Below are 27,777 nucleotides of genomic sequence, written 5' to 3'. Positions count from 1 at the left end.
TGGAAAAGAGTGAGCACTTCCACCACCTTACAGCTCTCACGTCCACTCAGAGGATAGTCAAGTGATGTTTATCTGTGAACGGGCTGAGCCATCTAGCTCTGCATATATTGCTCTTGGTTCACAGGCTTTGTTGTTAATGGACCACAGTATTAAGCTCAGAGGTCAAAGGTCACATCGTAACCCGCCTTCTCTGTTGTGGAGATAAAAGGGCATTAGGGGTGCATGACAGAGAGGAAAGTGTTTTATGATGGCTTAGTTTGGCTTAGAAATCCGGAGCATTCTTCACCATCTTAATGGTTTTTTCTTTCTTTCATAAGCAGAAATCACAGAGCGCATTATGCTGGAATGAGTCAGGTGCTCTCCGCATGTCGGGTTGGCTCCAGGCAAGCAGAAGAAAAGAACCAGAGCTGTAAAACTGTACTTGAATGCAGCAGGAAGGTCTGACTTTACTGTACATTCATAAATTGTTCAAACAGCCTGAGAAAACCAAAACACTTGTTTTAAGCTAATCAGGCTGTGTATCTGAGTTTTGGTTTGTGAAAACTTTATTAATGTACATTTAATGTTTGTGCGTGGATAATTATCTGTCTTGTGTATAAATTGGCCATAACCTTCAGACACAAGTGTAGATGAGTGAAGACCTCAGACTGTGTGCACTGGGCCAAAATCCAAAATCTAGAAGTCACATGAAAGTCTTTCTGACTCTTTCGTCTTCCCCACAGCGGCACTTTTTTTCGACCCGTGTGATACACCACATCACCTCCATGATCACTCGGCTCTCTCCTATTTTCCTTCTGGCTGCTTTATAACACTTTCACATGCATTTTATTCTGAAACGTGATGCACAATGAAAATAAAGAACGTGTGTAATTTTAGGTGCGCTGCAGAACTGTGTGTTAAAAGTTGCCCACCCAGAATCAGCTTCTGGATAATTTGTCTTTTAAGCTCTATCACTTCCTTTAAAACATAAATAGGATGATGCCATATGACCTCTGGCGTTGAATTTCAGGGTTAATTTGCCTCCTCTGACAATGACCTCTGCCAATGATCTGCTCGCTATGACTCCTCATTTGTGCTGACACCCGTTTTTTTGTTTTTTGTTTTAATTGCAGGTTGTGAAAGAATGTGAAAATTTTAATTACAGCTTGTGACAATTGTGTGGACGCAGATTGTAGAAAAAGGGGGAAGTATCGAGTTAGTGATGCTGCTAAATAAACAAAAAAATAATGCTTATAAAAGCTCATTTTGCATCTCAAGGGACTGATCAGTTCTTTTGAGTATCAACTTTGTCTCCGATGTTTCTCTTAAATTGTGTTAGGCACAATAACAGCAGGTGCAAATGAGCCAATTGATGAAATACAGTGAATTTATGGAGCTATAATATTAATGTTAAGAGCACTGGAAAAATTGGATATGGAATCATCGGATGACAAATATTTACATTCATATTGAAATCTCTGACTGATTACAGTCTTCCAGAGCACAGCTTGTGATATTGATGAAGATTTTCAAATCAACTCTCAGCAATCTCTTCTGGAATTTTAGACAAGACATGAAAGAGTTATTTCAATTGCTCAATTTTTTTTGTTTTGTTTTGTTTGACTGCTCCTTGTAAAAGCAGGTCTTGGTCAGTAAGACGGATGCAAAGTAGGGCATTGAGATTCCTTTAGCTCTTGTAAGTAAGAGAAGCTTTAAGCAATAACGTCATACATAGTAAGTTGCTAGTGAGTAATACTTGAGTATGTGTGCAAGAAACAATTTTTTTTCATTGTGTGTATTGTTTTGGTATGAAAAGGGGTGGGTGTCTTCAGGCATTTGGGGGAAAGTTGGGCATGCCTTAAACACTACCAGTGTCAATGAGTGTCCACTTCCACAAGGTATCTTAGGGTCTGAGAGAAGAGGAAAGAGGGAGGGCTGTTTATTCACTCTCTTCTGTCTGTGTGCAGAGTTTGCTGTGGGTCACTCCCTCCATCTCCTAGAAGTCTACAATTTCCATTTAAGGGTGAGCATCTTCCTCCTCCTCCTGAGCTCATGAAAACCTGCAGCCTGTGTGCGGCACTCGTGAGCCAGCCAGAGCCGTTTGGACCAACTGGGTTTCTTTTTTGACTTTTTATAATTTTTGTTTTAATGTTATAATATCATCGTTATCATTATCTCGCCCGTTTCATTCTCTGAATTGGCAGGTAAGAAATTATTTTGTTAAAAAAAGAAAAAGAAAGGTAAGAGTTAAATTATACAGGATGGGTAAAATATTTCTTTATATTTTATTACAATTTAAAAATTGTCTAAACAAATAAAAAAGGGACCTGTTTGGTTACTAAACTGCAACAGTGAAGTGAATTCAATTATAATTTGCATATATCTTTAGTTAACTTTGTATGTAATTTGTAATGGTGAATATAATTTAAGACCCATGTATATCCAGTTCTATTTTTATTAAGTGTATTTGCCTTTTATATAAACAAAATCCACAAATGCTGTGGCTGGGAACTTTGATGAGCTTCGTCTGCTGGAGGGATTCTCTGGGAAAAGAGAGACGCAGAAATTGCAGCAGGCTGCAGCCATTCCCTCGGGACACTGCATAATCTACACTGACATCCATCAAGATGATAGGTAGGACAGTAGTTATTGAGGTTTCGACTATCAAATACTTAATCAAGAATAAATACTGTTAAAGGGATATTTCACTCCAAAATTATAATTCAGAATTCATCCATCATCATATACTCATTCTCATTTTGTTCCATACTTGAATTACTGAACACAAAAGAAGTATTTTAAGGAATGTTTTTGTCCATACAGTGAAAGTCAGTGGAGTCCAAAGCAACATCAAGTCCCACTGACTTTCATTATATGGACCAAAAACAAACAAACAATTAAGACATTTTTCAAATGATAACAGAAATGTACTTTTTTTGGGTGAACTATCTGTTTAAGTATATTTTAGTTGTATATTTTTTATATTGTAATTAATAATTAGTTATTAGTTTAATGGTGCATTCAAGTTAATAATTACACGTTGTAATTACAAGTGGGAAACTCACAACTTTCTTTGAGTTGCTTGCATCTATATTGATGGTAATTTTTTTTAATTAAGTTATTATTATTAATATTTTTACGTTTAAAGTAAATCTAGCTTGCATGTAAAAAGATATGATAGTATTGTACAATTATGATAACTAATATAATATATAAATATATTTAACAATTTAATTTGTAGCACCTTCATAATTTGAATAAAAACATAAAAAGCTAAAACACACCAGCTTTCTTTATTTGCCATTATGTCATAGTTAAAAAAATGAAATGCATTTTGATATATATTTTTTATTTACTTATTTATCTATTAGTTAGTTATTTGAGTACATCAAGTTAAACTGAATTAAAATGAGAAATATTAGCTGAAATGACATTTTTTAAATGAATTATTGACATTATTTCAGTTAATGTTTATTTTATTTAAAGTAATTTTTTTTAATTGTTTTAGTTTAGTTTTAGTTAATTACGACTTCTCAAATTGTAAATACAAACTTTCCTGGAGGACTTGAATGCACCATATGTCAAAGATGATTTGGACCAACGGGTATTCCCGCCCCAAACACACTCAACCAGACTTTCAAGCTTGATAGTGCCACAGTGTTTATACTCTTCTGGGAGATCAGTCTACAAATGACTTGCTTATAGTTGTCCCTGCAACTGTGGTAAGAGAAAGTATTTTAACAAAGTACAATACCTCACCTTTGAGATGTTTCAAAGAAAGCTCATGCTGGGAATGGAATCTTAATGCAAAATGTATTTTACAAATTCATTGTAACATTGCACTTCTACTATTATGGCTGACATTCAGCTGAACACATTTGGCAGATAAAGTCTCCAGAACCCTTAGTGAGAGCTTTTCTGTGTGAAACAGCTGCTAATCGACTCTAAAGAGGATTGGTGCTCACGTGTGGAGTCACATTGCTGTAGTAACGTCATTGCAAATGTGTGTGTCTGGGGGGAAAAATATGTGTGAAATACTGTAGAATATGACGATGGGGGTCCTTAATCTCAAGCTTGTGGTTGTTACACTTTTCAGATTAGACAGTACAGTTTTAGATCAGCCATCACGTGATTAATTGTTAGTCATGCATGAGATGAGATCTGCTTCTGCTCTCATCAAGCATTACAAAAGCCTGTCACTGACACAAGACAAAGTCACAAAGCAATAGTTTATTTCATCGTGCCACTGTGTTTTATAGCATGTAAACCCAAGGCCAGAACATTATTCTAGTTTTCAAGGCCCAGATAAGCAGCATGCTGTTGTCCATAAACCTGTCATATTCTTTCCTCTGTGAATCTGCAAACTACCTGATGCCCATCCACCCTGACAAGTTACGAGGTGTCAGTTAAATCATCAAGACAGCTGTAGGAGGACACAATGGACCAGAAGGATGACTTATATAATTGTCCTTAATCTTTTGGATGTGTAGCTTGCTTATGTTTGCAAATCTACATTTATTTTATGATCATGTAGCTTAGACCTTGTTTGACTCACTAGACCAGGATGTTTGATTATGGTGTAAAGATGACTGAACAGAGACCAAAAAGGAAGAATGACTTTCAGTTCTGCTCAAAGACTTTTAGTTCCATTTTATTTCAGCTGTCAGTTTTTATAGAAGAGTCATTAAAAATGGATGCCAAGAATTGATTTCTAAATGTGGCTGAGATGTTATTTATGACAGACATCATGCTCGGATTTAATACGTTTTCTCCTTGTTCCCAGGCACAGCTTCAGCATGGTAAACCTCCTCAAAGGCAAATCCAACCAAGCCAACCACACAGAACGGTCACCCCTTCTCAAGTTCCCCCAAAATGACAGGTGAGCCTAAATATATCCCCTTTGGTTTCACAATATTATATATTTGATGTTCTTGTTTTCTTTTCTGTTCTTCAATGAACAATTGCACAGAGGCATTGTTGTGTTAGAATAGAAAAGGGTCCTGTTCAAACTATTGGTATAAAATTAGAAGCACAATTCCCTAGAATATCATTATATGCTTAAACATTAAGATTTGTACTCGTGAAAATGACTAAAGTAGTCAAACCTGTTCATTAGAATGGGGGGTCCCAATACTTTGGGCAATATAGAGTATGTTTGATGCGGTAGGGGGCCCAACCTCATATTCTTTCATAGGGCCCAAAATTGCTAGCGGCGCCCCTGCCTGTTGACTTGGCTTTAATCAAGAAAGCTTCTGCAGAACAGCTGTAGGAATATTACCTGGGGTCTGTAATTACCGACCTCATTACCATTCAGTAATGAGAAAAAGTGGCTTTGTGACCTTCATTTCCAACAATTACTTTATATATTACCAGGTTGAAGACAAACACAGTTCCTCACATAATGTATGGCATTTTGATATCTTGAAGTGGTCTTGACCTCTATGCACTTCTTAATTAAACCAAACACTACCTGCAGTACGGTATCTGAACTCTCAGTTGTCAGACTCTATAATAATCTGTATTGATTCCAACACATTGAATATGATATCAGACTGGAGCTCATTCCAGTTTGCTCAACCAGTCAGGAATATGTTATTAGCCATGTAATTTGCATAAGAATCCCAAAATTTCTATATAAAATGTTTTTGTATTTTTGTATACAAATCAATATTTTTATGTTGGAACTATCTATAATAGTCTTCAATATTTTTGAGGCATGAGTCATTTTGTTTATTGCATTTCCCGAATTTCCTCAGCATCCTGAGTCCTTGATTCACCCATGTATCCCTATCAGAACTCTAAAGCCAGTGATTTTTATGTAACAAGAGTCATAGTCATAAGGATTACACCTGTATTTAATTTTGTTTGGGTGATATAATGTCCTCTTCAGTGGTGCATATTCCTATTTTCATGAAACGTTATTTTATCAGGTACGTCAAGAAAAATCTCGTAAAAAGTAGAATAAGTTTTCTTATGAAAATTGAAAGCTCAATGAAAGTTCAAATGGAATCAAACACAGGATTTTAATGTATTAAATGTTTGTCTGTGTAAGGGGACCCCTTATTGCAGTGTTTCTTGTAGTTCTTGTTTGCATTTTTTTAGCTATGTCAAACTCTATTGTGTAGAAAAATTAAGTAAGAAAAATACATGTGTGTGAGCAAAAATTAAATTTAATGCTAAATTAAATTACATCATTTGTCATGATTGCAAATGGAGTATAACATATAGAGTCATATAAGACATTACATTTTAATAATGAAATGCTGAATTTTAGCTTCTAGATGTAGTTGAAGTTAAAGCTGCAGTCCGTAAGTTTTGCCTCTTTGTCGCCATCTCTGTTTGAAAACCTGCAATTGCAGCTGTCTGCGGAATTATCTTCCTTGGGTTGTGCTCCGGCACGACTTCAGCGTGGATGAATCTAATTAGGGATGGGCGATACCTCTTATTTTATTTTCGATCCGATACCGATATTTTCAAGCCCAGTATCGTTGATACCGATACCTATAAACTAAACTGATCTTTAAATTATTAAAGTAATATAATCAGTAATTATACTCACTTAATATTAGATTTTAAAGCTATGTTTTTAACATTCCATAGGCCTTTTTGTTTACACTATAAGAAATAAAATATACTATAATTGTATTTTAACCCTTTACTGGGGCAGTAACCTCAAAGGTGCAAGTATACCCCTAAAAGGGAGCATATTAGTGCCATACAAGTATGAATGCTTTGAGGGTAGATAAGTTACAAAGGTGCACCTTTGAGGGTACCTCATGAAAAATAAACATGGTGTTACATAAGTACTAAGTGCATTATTATTATTATTACCATGATAAATTTGTGGTAACTTCAGTTTTACTACAAATACTGTGGTAAACTGTGGTTACTGTAATAAAACCATGGTTCATTTTTGTAAAAGGCTGCCAGGCTGTTGTACCCCTAAAGGTGAAACTTTAGCATATTTCTTTCTGACAGATTTATTAACAGCAATTACAGAACATAACACAGTCCATTTGAACTTTTAACAACCAGTTTAAATAAATGTACTTGCACAAACTGGCCAATTTAAAATAAATATTACATATTACACAAAAGTTTGGGGTCAGCAAGATTTTGTAATATTTTTTTTAGTCTCATGGTCACCAAGGCTGCACTTATTTGAAGAAGAAGAAAAAAAGAAAAAAAAGTTTGTGTGGAAACCGTGATGCATTTTTCAGAATTAATTTTATATATAGTAACAATGTAATGTAATAATGTGGCAATGGTTTATTAAGATCTACTAATGCTTCTGATGCTTTTGGGAAACGCAGCCCTATTTGAACAAGCACTGTGAGCCATGCGTCAGCAGCGAACGCTGTCTGTGATGGATTGATTCTGTCTTTCAGCATTTGCGTGTGTTCCGATGAGCTGGAGAAATGGTTCTATGCAACACAATTATTCGCTAATATAGTCTATTTTTCCACTTAGAAGCTTATTTTGTGCACTGAATTTCTTGATAAATAAATAAAATTAATGGTTAAAAAATGCACTTTAGAATCAATATTTTTATGTGAGGATTGATCCTTTCGATACAACATCAGTATCGAAAGTATCAATAGGCCTAAGTTACTTAAGGATCGATCCGCCCATCCTTAAATCTAATGTTTTGAGGTGAATGTGTGGCTGTCAGTCACCGCACCGGTGTGGATATTTACTGTACTTTGCAATCACAGATTCTAGCCTACTATTAATCACTTCCTAGCTGCAGAAGTGATGTGTTACTTTGAATCATAGTAAAAGTTATCCAAGAGGGATTGGATTTTCACAACTAAATTTAAAGGTGAAGTGTTTCATTTCAATGAGACTAGCGGCAACAAATGTGACTGCAAAAATAATGATTAAGTTTCCCGGGTCTAAATAATACATTTTACCACTAAATAGATAGTCCTGCCCCAAACTCACGCCATTGGTTGAGTCAGAAGTCAATATCTTTGACTGCTCAAACAAAGCAACATTTTGCGAGCACCACAGTGTTTAACACACTGTTGTTATACTGTTCTGTGCAGTATCACCTACATGACACTGCATGAGTCCAGCCTGGGATCTGGAGAGGAATCATGGGAGGCCAGCTCTGCTGAACTGGAGAGGAGGTGCAGGCTGGGCAGTGAGGTGGCCAGTCTCTCCCACATCACATCCATGGATAAATGTGAACATTACTTCAAACTATCATCCCCCATCAGGTACGGCATACATACACTACCATTCAAAATTTGGGGTTAGTTAAAAATTCACAACAATATTAACAGGACACGTCTGTCCATCCATCCATCCATCCATCCATCCAGTTGTGCAGGAGAACCATTGTAGAAAAGCATGTAGAAATCTATTTACTGTTGCTCCATAACTCAAAATATGCTTGTAGAATTCTCTTTACTGTAGCTCCGTAACTCAAAATTCTTGGACATTAAATGTGTTTCTGTTGCAAGGTAGATGACAACTAAACATGAACATAAATGTGCTTTTATAGGTATTGCTTAAGGACAACAAAAATCATCACCATCTTCATCATTGTTGTTCTCTGTTCAGTAAGTTTTTCAGTCGTCAAACCTACTCAGCAGCTTTTGTTATATAGAATAATATCAATTTATGATTGTATTACTTACAAATGCTCAATTATTTTATTTGTATGACACACTGAAATAACTAGATTTATTTGAATCATCAGCTGTTTTTCAGCATGTATCCAGACAGGGAAAGCCCCTGGAGGATGCTAGCAGTCTCATCCACCGAAAGCTTCTGTATCCTCCCCATTTGTGTACTTTAGAGAATCTGCATTGTTTGGATTTGCATTGACTAGATAAATAAGAATCATTAATTCACAAGTCAAATATTGTGATGATGCATGCCACTGCGCTAACTCCTCAGACCCTGCGGGGATTTTATAGTTGGTTCGGAGATTGCACTGAAGGGCTGCTCTAATTCATTTCCGTTTCTGTGACAATCTCACCATCTGCTATTTACAGCGGCCTGTGTCATGGTAACAGTCTTGCCTATGACTTTGTGCATAACAACAGATCTGGCTGATACTTGCAGCAATCTGTGAGTCCTGCAGAGCTGGAGAGATGAATGTGAAGAATGAACAATGCACTGAAGTGCTTCAATGTACCTTCTGCTGGTGGGAGGGGATTGTCTGTCCAAAATGAAACCATGGCCAGCTGACGTCTGTTTGCAAAATTTTTCCAAAACACTCAGGTTAAAGCTTGATAGATATTTAGTGTTAGTATTTTCATTTGTTTCCCTAGTTCATGGAAGTTTTTCTTAACCTAACTGATCGCTGTAGCCATGAATCTTTCTGATTTTCGTGACAACTCCCTGCTGAAGCTGCAGGTTGGTGGGCCGTTTTTGGGAGGGATAGAGGCAGTTCAAGAGGCCCAGGAGTATATTCTGATCCAGGTGGAGCAGACTGAGGAGGCGGGGTCTCGCAGGAGAAGAACTCAGCAGGTTGGAGTTGTTTCAATATATATGTTGTTTTATATTTCATTTTGTGAAACATTTAGCTTGAAAAGTGTGTTTATTCCTTAATAAAAATAGTTTGGGGTCAGAGAGATTTTTGAATGTTTTTGAAAAGTCTCTTATGCTTGCCAAGACTGCATTAATTAGAATGAAAATTACAGTAAAAACAGTAATATTGTGAAATATTATAGCAGTTTATTCCTGTGATGGCAAAGCTGAATTTTCAGCAGCCATTAATCCAGTCTTCAGCATCAAATGATCCTTCAGAAATCATTTTAATATGCTGATTATCAATTCTTATCATGTTAAAAATGTCTCTAATTTCTTGTTGAAAACAGTTGTGCTTCTTAATATTTTTGAAGAAGCCGTAATATACTTTTTTTCAGGATTCTTTGATAAGTAGAAAGTACATGTATTTTCTTATAAAAAATAAAAAAATAAAACAACTTACTGACCATACACTTTTGAATGGTACTGTATTGTATTATTTCTATAGAATAGAGTAGACTAGAATAAAAATTGAAATGTCTTTAAATGCCTTATAGTTTGATTGTAAAGGCATTTATACATTTTAAGGAGTCACTTATAAGTATCCAAATACTTTTTCAGGATGCTGTATGTAAAATGTATATAAAATGAAAATGGAAAGATTAAAAGAGATTATTCTATACATTCAGAATACAAATTATATTTTTCTAACAGGTGCTTTATAACTGGACTATACCATTGCATTCCCAACGAAGTGACCAAATTCTGAGAACAAGGACATTTGAAATGGTTAGCAGGTACGATTACACATTCCTCATCAAACAAAGACATTTCATGTTATATGGTGCACTTTATTGCATCTATTGCTCCATATAAAAAAAGCAGATTAATCACACTACTGACATCAGATTTTAACTGTGTTAATAGTTCAGTAAATTTGATCATGTGATAGTTATTTTTGCAGTAGTTCCTTTCATCGTATATGCATCTCCATCGTCTCCATTCATGCGTCTCCATCTCTCTAATCGGTATCTTTCTCTTGTCCTCCAGCGCTCCTATTCTGATCAGTGTGCAGGCCTTTCTGTTAGACGGTCAGGTGGTTCCTCTGTCCATGACTCACCAGTCACTCTATGTAACCGTGGAAACACAGGTGCTTATGGCTGGATTGATCCTGGCAGGAGTCTATGTGCTCATCATCTTTGAGGTAAAATATGAGGTGTCGGTGTGAAGACATTATTTTCACACCGCACGATAATCCATTCAATGGTCTTTCGTGACTCATTCCATATTTCATCCCCATAAACAAGATCATCTCGGCTGTTTTGCCACATTGACTGTGTGGAGTCGTCTGAGATTTGCGTGCACACATCTGTAGTCTTTTTTGTAACTCCTCAGGAAGAGTAGATGGCATGCTGGGTATGTGGTTCATAAACATTCTAAAATTGTGCTTGTAGATCCAGCACTATACTGAGATGTCCTTGGCAGTAGCTGTTCATAAATGTACAGTTTATTTTTTTAAATAAACCGCTGTCGAGCACTAGAGGTCACTGGGCTCTACCAATGTTAATAGGAAGAGCTTTTACTCACTGGGCCTCATTTACGAAACGAACGTACGACAGAAAATTGAGCGTACGGTCGTTTCAATGCAAAACTTGGAATTTATCAATATGGACGTGAGCGGTGGCTACGATCAAATCTCACGTCTGGTCTCAGTTCGTATACGCAAGTTTTTGAGTTACCTGAACTTGTGCGCAGCATAGTAAATATGGTGGAGAATTCTAGAATGACAGCGTTTTGTTCATTTTTATTTTCCTGGCCGTCAAACAAAGCTCATTAGTCGATCGTTAACCAGTAAGATTAGAATCTTTTTTTTTGTTGTTGTTTTATGCAGGGCTTTAGCTTTATATGTGTTAATAGCAGCATAAACAAGACCATGAGGATTCAGTCATCGCATCATGCACCTGCAGCGCTCCTGTGAAAGGAGAAAACAGAAATTAAGTCTATAAAAGGAATAAAATAAATAGGATCACACAAAATATCTAATAGGCTATAATATAATTAACAGATTAACAAATGGGAAAAAAACACTGTGCAACAAGTATAGGCTACGCTCGTTTTTGTGACATTCACATTTTATTAAATTTCTTTATATCTTTATTTGATTAAATCCATCGATATTTGATTGTGGTATGAGACAGGCTCGAGCCCAATGTCATTTCAGTTTTGCTTGACATATGTATGCCGTTTATAATGAATGCCACTATAACCTAATTTGTGTTTTATTTTATAGTTTAATATATCATTTTATAACTATTTACTTTTCATTCTTGTTCTGTTCTGAATACCATTACATTTAAAATATTTGTTATAGAGTGAGGAGAACAAATAGGCTATTTATATGTACCAATATTTTAATATAAATTACATAAATTAATGTAGCCTAATTGTTTGCAATTACAAGGTTAGCGGGTGTTTTTGGAGTAAGATCAATTTCTCTTTGATGAGATTACTTCCTCTTTTTGGCCGGGTTTCGTTTCTCTGTGTTGTAAACTCTAGGGGTGTGGCTTCTAAACCGGGGTGTTTTTAGAGGTGTGATATTCAAATGCCGATTGTTTTCTTCCGCCACATTTATCAACGTGCGATCATTCGTACGACGAGATTGGCGGCATACGAATGTTTCATGAATCACACGTGAACTCTGTCGTAAGTTGATTTGTGCGCACGGATCTGTGCTCGTTTCTACGTTAGATTGATAAATGAGGCCCACTGTGATTCCACAAAAGTATATCGGGTTTTTGGAATACCAGAAACTGACTTCAAATTGGATTTAGAGTGCTTGAGTTTTATAGCATGACCGAATTGTATTAGTGCAAATGCCTGAAACCAGTTTTTATTTTTTAATTTTAAATTGAAAATACACAATGTTTTAAAGCCTTTGAAACATTCTAAATGAAATATTATGAAGTAAAGTCGAGAAGAAGGACTCTGCAGTATTTCTAGGCCACGTTGTGTCATTGATCATATGAACTCCTGTACAAAATGTCAGATGTCCCTTGCTTCCACTGAAGCACAAAAAAGTCCTACTTCAATTCATGCTGGATAACATGGATCATTCAGAGTTTGTGTAGCTTGAGTGCTGCTGTCAATCAAATGAATGAGAGACAGGCCAAGACATTCTGAAATTCAAGTTAATTTTTCAATTAAACTGTTCACTCAAACGTGAAAATATAATTTGGTATAAAAAATGTAAATGATAAAAGAATACAAAATAGGACCATTGTCACTAGTGGTCTCCTTTGGACTATATGTAAAAATGTACTTTTGTGGTCTCTATTGCTCATGATACCAGTTCCCCTTAAAAATGAATAATTTCTGATTTTATATATTTATTAGTTAAAAAATTTTTTTTTGCTCACTGTACATATCTATTAGTCTGAACAACTCTTAAAAGATGTAGATTATTACAGAGCCTTACAGCAAAACACTCCTCCACATTTTTAACTTCCTCTTATCCCTATAGTGCACACTTTTTAGAGTTTGCGAGAAAGCGGCGCTTTAGTGTGGCTCCAGGGGGACATGAAGGCAGAGGGGACCTCCCTTCCTAATTACATTTATTTCTTCAGGAGGGACAGCATGCTGCGTGTCGAAGAGTTTAATTAGACCTTTGTGAGAATGCTAATGGAGACTTTGGGGGACTATGTTTCCACTTTTACCTTTAATACTAATTCTTCATAACTATGGCTACACCGTCATCAAGGAGCTGAGAAAATGAAAATTATATGTTTCTAAAAGTGAACTAATGAACAAATTTTATGTTGATTGGGTGAGTCATCGTAATTTTATTTATTGTGTTTTTAAAACAGGGTACTTGGGGAACATTACCTCTGTGATCATCTTTTTATGAAAAATTTCCCCAAACCCCAATATATATATATATTATTATTTTTTTTAAATTTTATTAATTTTTCTGACCATTTGAAAACATTACAACTTCAATCAACTGTGATATGTATATGAACTAGTTCCCAGGCTTTTTAGATATCATCAAAAAGTGTTAGAAAAACACAGTAGCTTTGTTGTCCAGCTGAGTGCAGCCTGTTCATTTTTAATGATGAATATCACATACATAACACGGCATGGCATTTCAGTAGACGTAACATAACACCTAAACAACACTTGCTCATACAGTCTCAGTCTAAATGTGTCTCTGTTCAATTATGCTTCTGTAACTTTTTGATCTTGATTTACTAGGAAATATAGCCACTATTACCCAGTCCAGTTATGATTAAAATATTGCTGCTTCTCAGGCATTGATCTAAATGGCAAATGATTTTGCCAAATGTATGTGTGCGTGCCAGAAGGAAGGTGCAGCTGCCCAGATTGTGCCTTCATAATCAGCTTTTAATAGACTGCTGAGTCAGATGATATACTACAGTACTGGACATTACAGTTTTTTTTTATTCGCTTTAGTACTATTTTCACAAGCAGCTGTTACATTTTCAAAACTCTTAGTACTAATATCACAACAGATCATCAAAAGTGCACTTTTTTCAAACATTTCAGCATATTTTCAATTGTCTTGGTGCAATACACAATCACAAAGTATTCTTTTCACTACGCAAAGTAAGTGTTTCATCTACAGGTGCATCTCAATAAATTAGAATGTCGTGGAAAAGTTAATTTATTTCAGTAATTCAACTCAAATTGTGAAACTCGTGTATCAAATAAATTCAGTGCACACAGACTGAAGTAGTTTAAGTCTTTGGTTCTTTTAATTGTGATGATTTTGGCTCACATTTAACAAAAACCCACCAATTCACTATCTCAACCAATTAGAATTTGAGATGCACCTGTATATAAATGTTTCATTCACAGTAACTGCTCTTACAATCAAACTTCTCATTCAGTTTAATACATTTGTCTATTATTTAATCTAACTCAGTGAATCAATTGGTGCATCTACAGTGGGTATAGAATCACCCCCCCTTTAAAATAATCACATTTTGTTGAATGAAGATGGACACAGTTTTTGTTTTATATATATATATATATATATATAGAGAGAGAGAGAGAGAGAGAGAGAGAGAGAGAGAGAGAGAGAGAGATATAGTTTCTATATATGGTTTGAATATGAGCAGGGTAATTCTGGCCGTTCATTCAGGGCTGTTCTGGGTTGTAACTAGTACTAATACAACATTAGGCTGTGGAAGTATAGCCTACTCTCAGAGAACTAATGCAGAGAACAGGCTTTCTTCAGCTTTCCTTAAGGCTTGTGTTGTCCTGTTTGCAATTGGCTAAAAAATTTTAGGGATAACCAAATGTAATGAATTATTACCTGATTATTGAAACCTGACAAAATCACCAAAAAACTCCCTTTGAGGATGTCCTCATTTGTAAAACTGTGTGTTTTGCAATTTGTGAACATACAGCAGGATACAAGGGAGAGGAATTGATCAGAGATTGATAAGATATATCAGAAGAAGGGAGACAGATGGCATCAAATACAGCATTTTACATTACATTATGTCATGTGATACTATATATAGAAGCATTACCATGGTAGAGACTGCACATTACTATATAAAGTTCAGCTAAAGTATAGATTCAGTCATATGGCACAGTGAGGACATTTAGTGCACTGACAGTAAACGGTTCTAGCAGAAAACCTCATGGCCATGTCACACCTTTTGATACAGTAACACATAAATACTTTTACAAACATTATGGATTTTATGTGAGTTAAGCAAGTTAGGTAATGTAAGTGTATTTTCTAGCATGACAATTATTGCTTGTATTACTGTAATTATTTCAACAACAAAGGTGATTTGAAACATATATCTTGCATTGTTTGCTCTTGAATGAACTAATTGTTAAAAGTACAAAATTGAAAGAAGATCACAATGTTGCATTTCAGTGATTAAATCATGTTCTTGATATATATTACAATAATCTTAAGTTTTGAAACAATGATTGTGTCGATGAAAATATGTGTAATTGTAATGAAAGCATGAGATCAGGTTTTGAAAGAATGACTAGTGGTGTTACAAGTGTGATCAGTTTGGATTTTTGAAATTATACACCTTGTGAAAATAGTACAGCATAGCATAATAAATTATCAGCATAGCAATTGAGGTTTGAATACAACCTAACGATCATGTTATCGAGTATAATTTGATATCTTCTAAAGAGTCTTATCTAGTGTAAGCAAGAATATCTGTCATCAATACCCCCTTTTTTTTGGCTGGTTTGATTAGTGACCAAGAATTAGTGCGGAATCTTAAATATTTCTTACATAACATTTGTAGGTTTAAGATCTTTCAAAATTATAAAACTTTGTTTATTTTATTTAAAATACATTTGATTAGCATTACAGATTCCACAGTCTGTGGTCTCAAACTTTTGGACTCCACTGTAAATAAGGAAGCCTTTGTTGTATTGACCTGTGCCTGATCTTCCTGTCTGCATTGCACAGCAGCTTGGTGATAATCTTCTGAGCTGATCTAGATCTTTGATTAAAAGAGCTCAGATGGTGAGTTTCATCAGCAGCTCTGATAGCTAAAACTCATTTGCCTCGAGAGAGGGCAAAACCTGAAATCGGAGATATATAATAGTATGATATGCTTATAAATATAAATATGCCTTAAAAGATTCATGAATAATGTAATTTTACAATCTAATTACAGATATCTTGTAAACACTTTAATAATGGCTGATAGATTATTCTTAAATTAGACTAGAATTGCGTTTTCTCAGTATCTGGGGGGCTTTGATTATAAAACTAACATTACATCTCACACAAGCACATTTTGACATTTCATTTAGCCATAAACTTTTTCTCACTATATAATTGAGAGTAATTGGTTTAAATCGCAAAACAGAGAAACGTTAGTCCCAGAGGATACTTTCTTATGCAAAGCAACACAATGCATATCCATGTTGCTGATTAATTCTGCTCAGAAAGCAGTGTTCAACAATGTATCTTAATGTCCTGTTTTAGACTTACAATCACAACATTGCACCACGTGTTCCTCCCCCTCAGGGAAGTTGTCGGACTGACATAGATTACTTGCTCCTTCGAGACTGGAGTCATTAACTGTTATCCTGCGTGTTGTGTACTCATCCCCCTTCTTTTGCTCTTCTAGCTGATTACACGGTCTTGCTATGACTTATATGGCATCTTGACACATGACACCGAAAGAGGTGCATTGGACAAAGTTTTGATTCAGGTGTTCCAGTCAAGTGGTCTCACCAGGAAAACAGATGCTAAAGATGTTGATATCTGACAGTACACTTTAAGGCGGCGCTTTTAGTTCAGAGGGTGATTGAAGAGCAGAAAACCAGAAGACGTTGTCGACTGACACATATCCTCGTGAATCTGGATTTATCATTTGATTATAAGAGTGCATAAAAGGGTCAGAATGAATTAAATGTAAGAAATGAGGTGGATCGAACATAAATGAAGAGTGGGGAAGAGGGTTAATAGGCATTTTTAATGAGCAAATTTATGCACTTGTCCAAAGGCTGTTTTACAGCCTTATGTTTTACATATTTAATAGTGTTTGCTAAGACAATCATCACTGTTACTGTTGCTGATGCGAAGGGTTTGGGATTTAAACAAAGCCCTAATCCCAACAATTTTGTGCTACGGGTGAGAATGATACCTCGTAACATGCAGCTTGTTGAAATGAGTTGTGCTATTACATTTCTAAGCAATCAGACTTATGATTTTTGCCTGCTGGATGATAAAATGGTGAGAAAACCACATTGGCTTTCAATGTAAGAAGTACCATAACATAATTGAGACTTGGGGGCATTAAGCATCCACTTACAACATCCTAGCATCCGCATAGCAACATGCTAAAACACTCAGAACACCTTAGCAACCACATAGCAATGCCCTGCATTGTGCATAGGGAAGCACAAATCTAGTTTGTGGTACATTATTATATGACCAGATTTGTAATAAAATTGCCAAAACATATTGTACTCCAACTATGATATATTACCTCTATCTTATGTTTCTTTGTTTCTTTGTTGTTGCAGATTGTTCACCGCACTCTGGCTGCAATGTTAGGATCCCTGGCTGCTCTGGCAGCACTGGCTTTCATTGGAGATGTAAGTTTTTGTTTTAGAGAATGTTATTTATTCCATTCTGATGAAGATTGCTTACATTGTGTCAAGAGTTGGACTCTGGGACTTAATTTTGAGAACTGCAGTGATGATTTTATTTTTATTAACTAAAAGTAGCCTATAATATCTCAGCATCATTATTTATATATCATAAATAATATATAGTGGCAAATTCAGATTCAAATTACAGAGCATTAGCTTCAGTATGTTATACAAACCCTGGCAAAAATTATGGAATCCCCACACTTAGATGTTCACACATTTTTTTAACTTCATAACAAATAAATGAATCACAGATATTACACGAAACTATTTTTGTTTAATATTTCAACATTCTTGTTAAGTGAAAATTACCTCAAACAAATGAGATTAAACTCAGTTAATGAATGGAAAATTGTTTTCCATATCAATGAGGGGAAAAAAATATGGAATCAACCAAAAAAAACCCACAATTATTACTTTGTTGATCGTCCTCTGGCTTTTATGATGAATTGAAATCTTTGAGGCATGGACTTCACTAATGATAAACAATATTCTTCAATATTGTTAAAACAATAAAAACAATATGCTAAGATGGTTCCAACTTTCTTGAATAGCGCTTGACAGATCAGCTTTGCAAGATGGAGCCTTGTCATGGACCAGTTTTTTCAATTTCCACCATACATTTTCAATTGGATTGAGATCTGGACTGTGTGCTGGCCAATGTGGCCATGCCATTGAGTTGATATGCCTTTCCTGAAGAAAAGCTTTAACACTCTTTGCTCTGTGACAAGATGCATTATCATCCTAAAAAATGACATCATTATCACCAAACTTCTTTTCTATCGGTGGAATGAGAAAATTGTCCAAAATTTCAGTGTACACCTGTGCAGTGACTGTTCAGGTAGGGTTGCCATTTCCCCTGGTCCTTTACCTGACATGCAACCCCATATCATAAATGAGTTGGGAAATGTCATTGTTTTCTTCAGGCAGTCATCTTTATACATTTCATTAGAACGGCACCAGACAAAAGTTCCAGCATCATCTCCTTGTCCAAGGCAGATTCATGATTCATCACTGAATATCACTTTCATCCAATCATGCACACTCCATGACTGCTTCTCTTTAGACCACTGTAACCTTGTTGTCTTCTGTTTAGGTGTTAATGCTGGTTTTCGTTTGGCTTTTCTATATGTAAATCCCATTTTATTCAGACGGTTTCTTACAGTTCTGTCACACACATTGACTCCTGATTCCAGCCATTTGTTTTTCATTTGTTTCATTGTGCATTTTCTATTTTCAAGGCAAATTGCTTTGAGTTTTCTATCCTGACGCTTTGATGTCTTCCCTGGTCTGCCTGTATGTTTTCCTTTTATAACCTTTCCATTTTGTTTATACTTGTCTTGCACCAAATTTTAGAAACAGCTGACTGAGAATATCCAACTTCTTTTGCCACACTCCATGTTGGATTTCCGTCTTGAAAGAGTTTTATAATCCTTTCCATCGTTTCAACTGACTGCTCTCTTGTTGGGGCCATGTTTCCTTTCTATTAGCCAAGTCCAACAGCTTGTTAAGGTCTGTAAGCACTCTCTTTTAACTGCTGAATAATGAGCATTTTAGATATGTGCCGGGATTTGTTTCAGAAATGCAAATTACAAGCTGATTCCATAATTTTTTCCTCAACATTGAATGATTCCATATTTTTTTCCTCTACTTGATATGGAAAATAATTTTCCATTGATTAAAACATTTTAATCTAATTTGTTTGAGGTATGTTTCACATAACCAGAGTGTTGAATTATTAAGCAAAAATGGTTTTGTGTCACATCTATCATTCGTTTATTTGGTATCAAATAAAACAATTATTTTTGCCAGGGGTTGTATATTGTAATTGATGCAATTATTTCAACAATTCAGAAAACCCAGTTAAGACTGGGATGTGAAAATGCTCTTCTGTATCTGAGGAAGGAGACAATGACTATTTCATCCCATTGTCTTTACTGTAGAGGCCAAGTCTAATGACTGTTGTGGAATGGATTGACTATGAAACACTTGCCTTTTTGTTTGGAATGGTAAGTATAATTCTAACAGGTCTAGGAGCTCTCCAGCAGTGCACCGTTTGTACTATGAACATATGATATCTCAGATCGTGTGACTTGTTGAAAAGATGTGTGCGGTTACATTTTAGATGAGATTGGATTTATAATTTTTTCCTGGTGGATAATAACGTATAATAACAAAATGTAGCTTTGATAGAATTACCCAAGCGCCAAGCCAAATCTAGCAATGTTTCAGCTTGTCTCATAGTGAATCTTTAATGTAAACTTGCCTTAACAAATGCCCCATAACCACATAACAATGAGCTTAAATCACTCGGAACACCCTAGCAATGCTCTAGCAACAACCACTATGTTTTCTTCAGAAAAAATCTAGTTATTTAATGGTTTCAGACAGCATTAGAACCTTGTCTCTGGTGTAATGAGATGATTTAACCTGCCTGTTTGGAGAAAGTTTCCCTGCTATGTGCTTGACAGTCTGACAAGCCTCTAATCCAACCATTAACCCCAAATATTTAGCCTCTTAGGCTGGTCAGCCTGCCAGGCACTTAGTGTGACACCTTTCTTTAATGTGCTGTTAACCTAGTGCTTCTTTTAGAAAGAATTCTTCAGGGGGCTGAGATCATTTATGGTGTTACTTTGAGTTGCACTTACTTTGCAGCAGCACAATCAATCGAAAGGTTTGTTAGTCTGCATATGACATTAGTCCATATTTTACATGGTACTGCAACAAAGTGTGACCAAAAAATATGAGTACAAATTAAAACACACAGCCTCTCTAATATTATTGCCAAAGTACCACCCTTTTCAAGATCTCTGTTTGTTCAGTGTCTGTCTCCATGGAAACAAATACATTCAATCAGCCCCCATCCAGAAGACTACATGTAGGAGTATTTGAGGAAAAGCATAAAAGAAAATCAGAGACTGATGATAGAAAATGAATCACAGCATCCATCAATTTTAAAGACTGACTATAAAAGAGACCGAGAGCCATTTTGCATTAAAAAAAGTTAGCTTTAATAAACTCAAAAATGTTAATGTTTCACTTTATTGATTGTCTATATTTCAAAGATGTCTGTTTCTGTATCTGAGGCCAAAAAAAAAAAAGAGAAGAGAACGATATATGTGGCATGAAATTGAGTGAGAGACCGTGTGGTATTTGAGACATAATGTGATTTTATAGCAACACATGTGGCAGTAAGCACTAAAAATAGAAACCATGAAATGTTCAAGTCTCATAACCCTTCCTCTTTTTACCTTCAGATGATACTGGTGGCAATATTCTCTGAGACTGGTTTCTTTGATTACTGTGCAGTGAAGGTGAGTTTCCTCAATCATTATGTTGAAAATGCTTATTTGTGATTTGTTTATCTCTTTAAGCAAGATACAATGTCTTGACTGACAGAGTTATTTCCTCATATTCTCTCTAAAATTAGGCTACTTAATCTATCCCATCCACCTTAGATATAATATTATACACATTTAAATACATTATATATCTACAGATACAAATACCTACTAATATTTACTCAGCAATCAGTAGGTAGCATGCTGTCTGTTATTGATTCAGTCTGATATGCATTCATTTCGCTTTATAGATGTCCCTATTTTTGATTTAGTCAATGTAATCCCATCATGCTACTTTACCCAGTAAGCTTTGGGGCAAAGAAGCAGAGCTTTACGATAGCTGTCCTGAAAATCCCTATCATTCACTCTCAAGCAAAGTGATGAGAATCCCACAAATGCTTTATATATGAAATTTCTGGGTGAATATTAAGCGCCAATCAAGCTCCAATAGAGTTGCGAAAAGGAATCAGATGGAACAAATCTTTTATAAAATGATGCAACCGTTTATAAATTGTGAATAAAATGGGTTTGAATGAAAAGTCTAAAAATAAATCATTGGATGGATATCCCTTTCCTTATTTTCAGGGATTCTGCGGACTGTTGTAAAAGACCTGTTGAAACATTATGGATGTGCTCTGGACATTATGAGGGCACACGCTTATGTCCTCTCATCCCATTTATGAATCTTAAGAGGGTTCTGGACGAGGACATGTTCCACAAATTAAAATATTGCCATAGAAACAACCCTCTTGATTGAACACCATTTCAAGACAGAATGAAGATGCATTTTGTCTTGAAATAAAAATCAGGCTTCTTCAATCCGTGTGTAGTTGTGAGCGGGTGAGTTAAGGCCCGTTCACACCAAGAACAATAACTATAACGATAACTATATTAGTGTCCACACCAACACACAATAATTTATTATAAGCGTGCACAGCACTTTCATCAGCTGGAAAAAAACATTCTGCAAGTAATTCCAACGCTATCGTTCCTTTGTGCCGTTTATAGTTGTGATATAGACTTTGATATTCTTTTAAATTTGGAATGATTTTGAAAACTATATCTTTATCATTTGCATTATTGTTATCATCCTTGGTGTGAACGGGCCCTTACTCTTTTTATTTGTCAGTCACCATATTATTGAGTCAGGAAGTGGTGATATAATCGGTGGAATACAACACCCTGCTTTACCACTTGATTAGAATGATTCCAGACAGCCTGATAATGTCTCCATAGCGACAGGCTCTTAAAGTGCAGGTCTTTTGTTTTTTGAATCTTTTCTTTTCTGGCTTAAACATTCTTTTAGCGCTACAGCCTGAATGAACAAACACACTATGGATCTGTGTCAGTTTTTAGACTGAATTCCTCATTAAAATTTACTTTTGAACATTGTGTTCTGAGACCCCCTCAGAGGACTGCTCTTGATTCTCTATCTTTGAGGCACTGTTAAATCTATCTCTCCTTTCCACTGTTTTTTTTTGTTGAAAAACATGATTTTGTTAATGTTCATAAACAAAGGCTAGAGATTTTTGTGCTTAATTTATTTTTGACCCAGTTAGTTTTCATAACGTGAAGTTGTGAGAAAAAATTCTAACTTTGTAAACCAATAATGAAGTATTCCCAACAGTATTCTGTATGTTTCCACACAGGCGTATCAGTTATCGCGAGGAATGTTGAAAAACATGATTTTGTTAATGTTCATAAACAAAGGCTAGAGATTTTTGTGCTTAATTTATTTTTGACCCAGTTAGTTTTCATAATGTGAAGTTGTGAGAAAAAATTCTAACTTTGTAAACCAATAATGAAGTATTCCCAACAGTATTCTGTATGTTTCCACACAGGCGTATCAGTTATCGCGAGGAAGAGTGTGGCCCATGATTATCATTCTGTGCCTAATTGCAGCCGTTCTGTCAGCCTTTCTCGATAACGTAACCACTATGATGCTTTTCACCCCCGTTACAATCAGGTAATGGTATCTCTTCCTAAAACAGTGTATCTTTGCTTTCTTTCTGTCTCTTTTGACCTATTTTTTAAACTTGTATAATGATTCACTTCCAATGGAAATATATGTGGCAAGCAATCGCACTGGAATAAACATTAAAACAGACTGTCCTGAGAGTGTAGCCATAATACTTATACAATCTACATGTTGAAGTTAGACTTGTGTGCCAGAATCCTCGTAAAACCTCCAGAATGGCTTTGCCTGTAGAGTTTTATTTTAAGTGCTTTGCTGTATACATGACTTTTATTTTTACAAACTGAGGGATAAATCCAGATAGTTTCCTTTGGTAACTGACAGCATGCCACACACGCTGTCAATAGAGATTAACTTGCATTGAATCTGGAGCATTCCTTTAATAGGACTTTCAAGAGAAGAAGTTTGTTCAGCTGAACTACTGCTAAAAAAAATCCCAGAAGGCCTTGGCTTTTCTCTGGACAGGAATTTCTTTGTCAGTCTGCTTAGAGTTACATGAGGATGAAATAAGTCATGTCTCCATGCTATAAACTTACCACCTCATTGCTCTTTTCAGCTTCATTTGAGCTTATTTTCTTCATTCTTTTCTCTGTTACACGTTGTCTCTCAATGTGATTCATCAGTGCCTGTGCACGTTTTATTTGTGTTCTCTGTCTTTTATATGTTTTATATCCTGATATACAGCATAATTTATTTAGCATTGTTTAGGACACCCTGTTCCTTCAGAGGACATGTGCTATGAAGCAATTTGGCATAATGTAATGTTTCATGTCCCATCCCTGTTGAAACCCAAAGACCAACAAACCAACTTTGAGTAAGGATACTTTTTTTCGTATTTTTGTTTTTTCATTCTACTGCAATATTCATCCATCAAATTCTTATCATCTTACATAGACCTTAAAAATCCCTAGTGTGGCAGGATAGAATAAATCTATATTTCACACATAACCATTAAAATGTTAGCCTCAGCGTTTTCATGACATTGCTGGTGAGAAATGACTTAATTTTTAATTGTTTTTACTATGCGTCCCCAATTGCATCTTCAAACACCTTTGGGGCTTCAGAGTTTAGAGACGCAGTACACACGCACACACACACACACGCACACACACACACACACACATGTTAAAGAACGAATGTGAGAAATTAGAGAATTCAGCTTTTTGTTAACAGGCAATTTGCTTGTGCAAGTGTTTTTTTTAATGCTAATTTTGCAGGAAAACTGATTTGCTTATCTTTAGATTTGCTTGAAATTTAGTGCTAATAACTAAACTTGAGCACAAACATGGAAATTTGTGCACCCCAGCGTAAACTTTTGCTGGTCCTAATCACATCCTCCTCCTGCTATATTTTACATTTACATTTAGTCATTTAGCAGATGCTTTTATCCAAAGCGACTTACAAATGAGGACAATGGAAGCAATCAAAATCAACAAAAGAGCAATAATATACAAGTGCTATAACAAGTCTCAGTTAGCGTAACGCAGTACACGTAGCAAGTTTTTTAAAAAATATTTTAATAAATAAAAAAAATAAAAACTGACTCTTATGAAATCTTATTTTATGGTACAGTTACAAATATGACAGAAGTAAAATACATGAGTCTGTGTAAAACTTGCAGCTGCAATGCTAAGATACTGTGGTGGTTGTCATGTTGTTGCTATGTGACTGCTAAGGTGTTCTGTGTGTTTTTTGCATATTTTATGTTCCACCAGGCAAAAATCGTGAAAGTATGATGGATTAGAAAAGCAATAACACACCTTTTCTTAAAAATGACTAGCAAGCATTTATCTGTCTTGAAGACCACTTGGAGACTACTCTATGTAACATAGTTGCATTGCATTGATGTTCCAGGAACATCAGTCCTAATCAGGTTTTGTGATGTCTTTTGTACTCAAGGTTATGTGAAGTGCTTAATTTGGACCCCAGGCATGTGTTTTATGTTCCACCAGGCAAAAATCGTGAAAGTATGATGGATTAGAAAAGCAATAACACACCTTTTCTTAAAAATGACTAGCAAGCATTTATCTGTCTTGAAGACCACTTGGAGACTACTCTATGTAACATAGTTGCATTGCATTGATGTTCCAGGAACATCAGTCCTAATCAGGTTTTGTGATATCTTTTGTACTCAAGGTTATGTGAAGTGCTTAATTTGGACCCCAGGCATGTCCTGATTGCTGAGGTAATCTTCACCAACATCGGAGGAGCTGCCACTGCTGTTGGAGATCCTCCCAATGTTATCATCGTATCCAACCAGGATCTGCGTAAAAAAGTATGTAATTATTTTCCACCGTTCTTGCTTGTTGCTGGGTCATTTATGGGTGAACGGATATTGTACTGCTGTCTTGTGCCTGTTAAGAGAGTCTCTGGGAACTTGTTGGACAAATTATACATGACTGCACAAATAAACAAAAACGCACAGACACAAGCATGTGACCAAGCATTTTTCTGGCAAAGAATGATAGCCTTGTGCCAAAACACGCTGCCACTATCTACTCAAGGCTAAAACACCGTGGCATCCTGTCTTACACCTCAGACTATTAATTATGTAGGAATACTTCTTGCCAGCTTTAGTCACACTCTTCCAAATTCTCTCTCTCTGTCTCTCTATCTCTCTCTCTTTCTTTCAGCAGAGTTGACATTTTTTAACTTCAGTAAAAGCTAAAGCTGTAACAGTCATTATGTACAAACTCCGAGACCAACCATTTTTATCTAAGAGCATGCATGATGTTTGGTTGCAAGACTTATCTCACCTGTTTTCACACTGTATGCAAAAACAGTCTTAGGCATTTAGACATTTTTACATATCATATTAGCACATTAATTACCATTTGAGTGTAAATATCCAATTCTATTTAGAGTAAATTATAAATATATATAAAAAACATCTATAGAAAAAATATAATGCTATATTAGTCAAATTCATCTTTACCTTTGTTTATTTTCTTTTTTCTTTTTTTTGGCAAATGAATCATGCTCAAAATACAAGAGTTTACTGTACAAAAGTGACCAAAAATCTGCATTTCTTGCAGACTGGGGTGTCTTTTTTCCGGAATCCAAAAAACACCCACACTGGCAAGCTAACTTTTTTCGGGTGCGGGTAGATTGTCTCATTTTTGTCAGTCTTCTCTGACATGATTTTGTGTGGCAGTAGTAGCTACACACTGTGTTCTTGTCTTTTTTCCCCATTTTATGACAGGTGGCAACTAGTGTTAAGGTGCAATACCGCCACCTACTCAACATTATCTTATGTGTGCTATTAACATGATATCAATATTTCATTTTTAAATGGTCATCGTCAATACCAGTATACTGCAACACCCCAACTTGAGCATGCGTTGTGAAACATGTCTTATTGTATGTTACTTGATGCTGTTGAAGGTACAACGAAGCAATACCTGATGAATGCAAGTGATCACAAAACATTAGGTCTGCAACATCGGCATGTACTTTCCTAACTTAATCACGGAACAGTATCACAAGAACTTTATTTTTTCATTGTAGTATATGAGTATATGAACTCTTTCCGTCAAACCCTCACTTGCAGGAAAACACAATTTAAAGTTCCATCCTGCCAATTGGACAAGGTCACGGGCAGGCTGAATAATCTCCAGGTTTATGATGTGACCTCAAATCAGAGAGTCTTGTGTGGTTCTGTCTTCATTGAGACTTGTGTAACATTGGTTTGATTGAAACGGTGAGGGGACATTTTGTGATTTATTATTCACTTTAATGGAGGATACGGAACAGGGTGAACCAGGTTTGTGGTTGTGATTGAAATGTTCATGTTCACATTCAGACAGAGATCAATGCATGGCCTCGTTGGTGGTGTGGTTGAAATCACAGAATATGTCAATTTATACTGTCTGTTTTTTTTTACTGTATTTGAGTATTTGCCAGTTTGTCTTTTTGTAGTCAGGTGTGTTGTTTTATTGCTCTTATTTAGGATTATGGATTTGAATGCAGTTTGAACGGCTAACCCTTTGAGTGCATTTCATAACACAACTCAAGTATGCGTTGCGTTCTCGGCATTGCCACAAGCTGGCATTAGCATGTCTGCTTCTGCAGCTAGTTTTCTCTTTTAGATCAGAGGAGGGACAGTTTGAAGCGAATGATGCTGAGCAAGTGAGATCTCATAGGTATGTTTACCTGAATAATAACAAATCAGATTCAGTAGCAAAGACATTTGAAGCTAGCTCTATCATCCCATGAGATTTATTATTGTCTCCATAGTGCAAGAACACACATTTATGTTCAGCGGGACTGTGCATTCAGTAGCAGAGCATTTGCATAAACTATACTTCTGGTCTAAATCATGCAGCTTGTTGAGATGTGCTATTACCTGGTGATTTACAATAAAACAGAAAAAGAAAATCCCTTAGATTTGCATTAAAATTAGGACTAGACTGAGGAAATAGAATATCATACAGACTTGTGCTGCATCTGAAAATGCATACTTCCATACTATATAGTAGGCAGTGATGGATAGATTTCTTACAAATTGTAGTCCATCCATGTACCACTTTTGATACGTACTCACTACAATGGCACTTGAGCAACCCACAAGGCATGCTGTTTCCGAGATCAAAGTTCTGAGGTACCATGCCATCACAATTTGTCCTTTATCAAACTCTGATAAATCGGCAACTTTTCCCATTCTGACACAGAACACTATACTGCTCTGTGAATATATATATATATATATATATAAAAAATAAAGAAATTAAATAAAAATGACAAATGCATACAAGAAAATTTCAAAACTTAACATTTAAAAAATAAAGCTAAAAACAATTCAAAATATTAAAGAACAAATGGTATGAG

General features: G+C 35.7%; 1 protein-coding gene across 1 annotated transcript in view; it reads left to right on the top strand.

The window, feature by feature from the left end:
- Nucleotides 1-2,503: 2,503 nt before the first annotated feature.
- The window catches only part of LOC107582803 (P protein-like), a 51,302-nt gene continuing 26,028 nt past the window's right edge, over nucleotides 2,504-27,777 (top strand). Inside the window, exons 1-13 of the mRNA XM_016268825.1 lie at nucleotides 2,504-2,613; nucleotides 4,763-4,858; nucleotides 8,028-8,201; nucleotides 8,489-8,546; nucleotides 8,687-8,759; nucleotides 9,302-9,462; nucleotides 10,177-10,259; nucleotides 10,513-10,666; nucleotides 17,506-17,577; nucleotides 19,578-19,643; nucleotides 20,892-20,948; nucleotides 22,817-22,941; nucleotides 25,087-25,225. Coding sequence (XP_016124311.1) covers nucleotides 4,776-4,858; nucleotides 8,028-8,201; nucleotides 8,489-8,546; nucleotides 8,687-8,759; nucleotides 9,302-9,462; nucleotides 10,177-10,259; nucleotides 10,513-10,666; nucleotides 17,506-17,577; nucleotides 19,578-19,643; nucleotides 20,892-20,948; nucleotides 22,817-22,941; nucleotides 25,087-25,225 — 1,245 coding nt within the window. The 5' untranslated portion in view covers nucleotides 2,504-2,613; nucleotides 4,763-4,775. The remainder of the gene's footprint in view (nucleotides 2,614-4,762; nucleotides 4,859-8,027; nucleotides 8,202-8,488; nucleotides 8,547-8,686; nucleotides 8,760-9,301; nucleotides 9,463-10,176; nucleotides 10,260-10,512; nucleotides 10,667-17,505; nucleotides 17,578-19,577; nucleotides 19,644-20,891; nucleotides 20,949-22,816; nucleotides 22,942-25,086; nucleotides 25,226-27,777) is intronic.

This window comes from Sinocyclocheilus grahami, unplaced genomic scaffold (assembly GCF_001515645.1).
Source record: "Sinocyclocheilus grahami isolate Dianchi unplaced genomic scaffold, SAMN03320097.WGS_v1.1 scaffold47.1, whole genome shotgun sequence".
Classification (NCBI taxonomy): Eukaryota; Metazoa; Chordata; class Actinopteri; order Cypriniformes; family Cyprinidae; genus Sinocyclocheilus; species Sinocyclocheilus grahami.
This window is presented reverse-complemented; position numbering and strand designations above follow the sequence as displayed.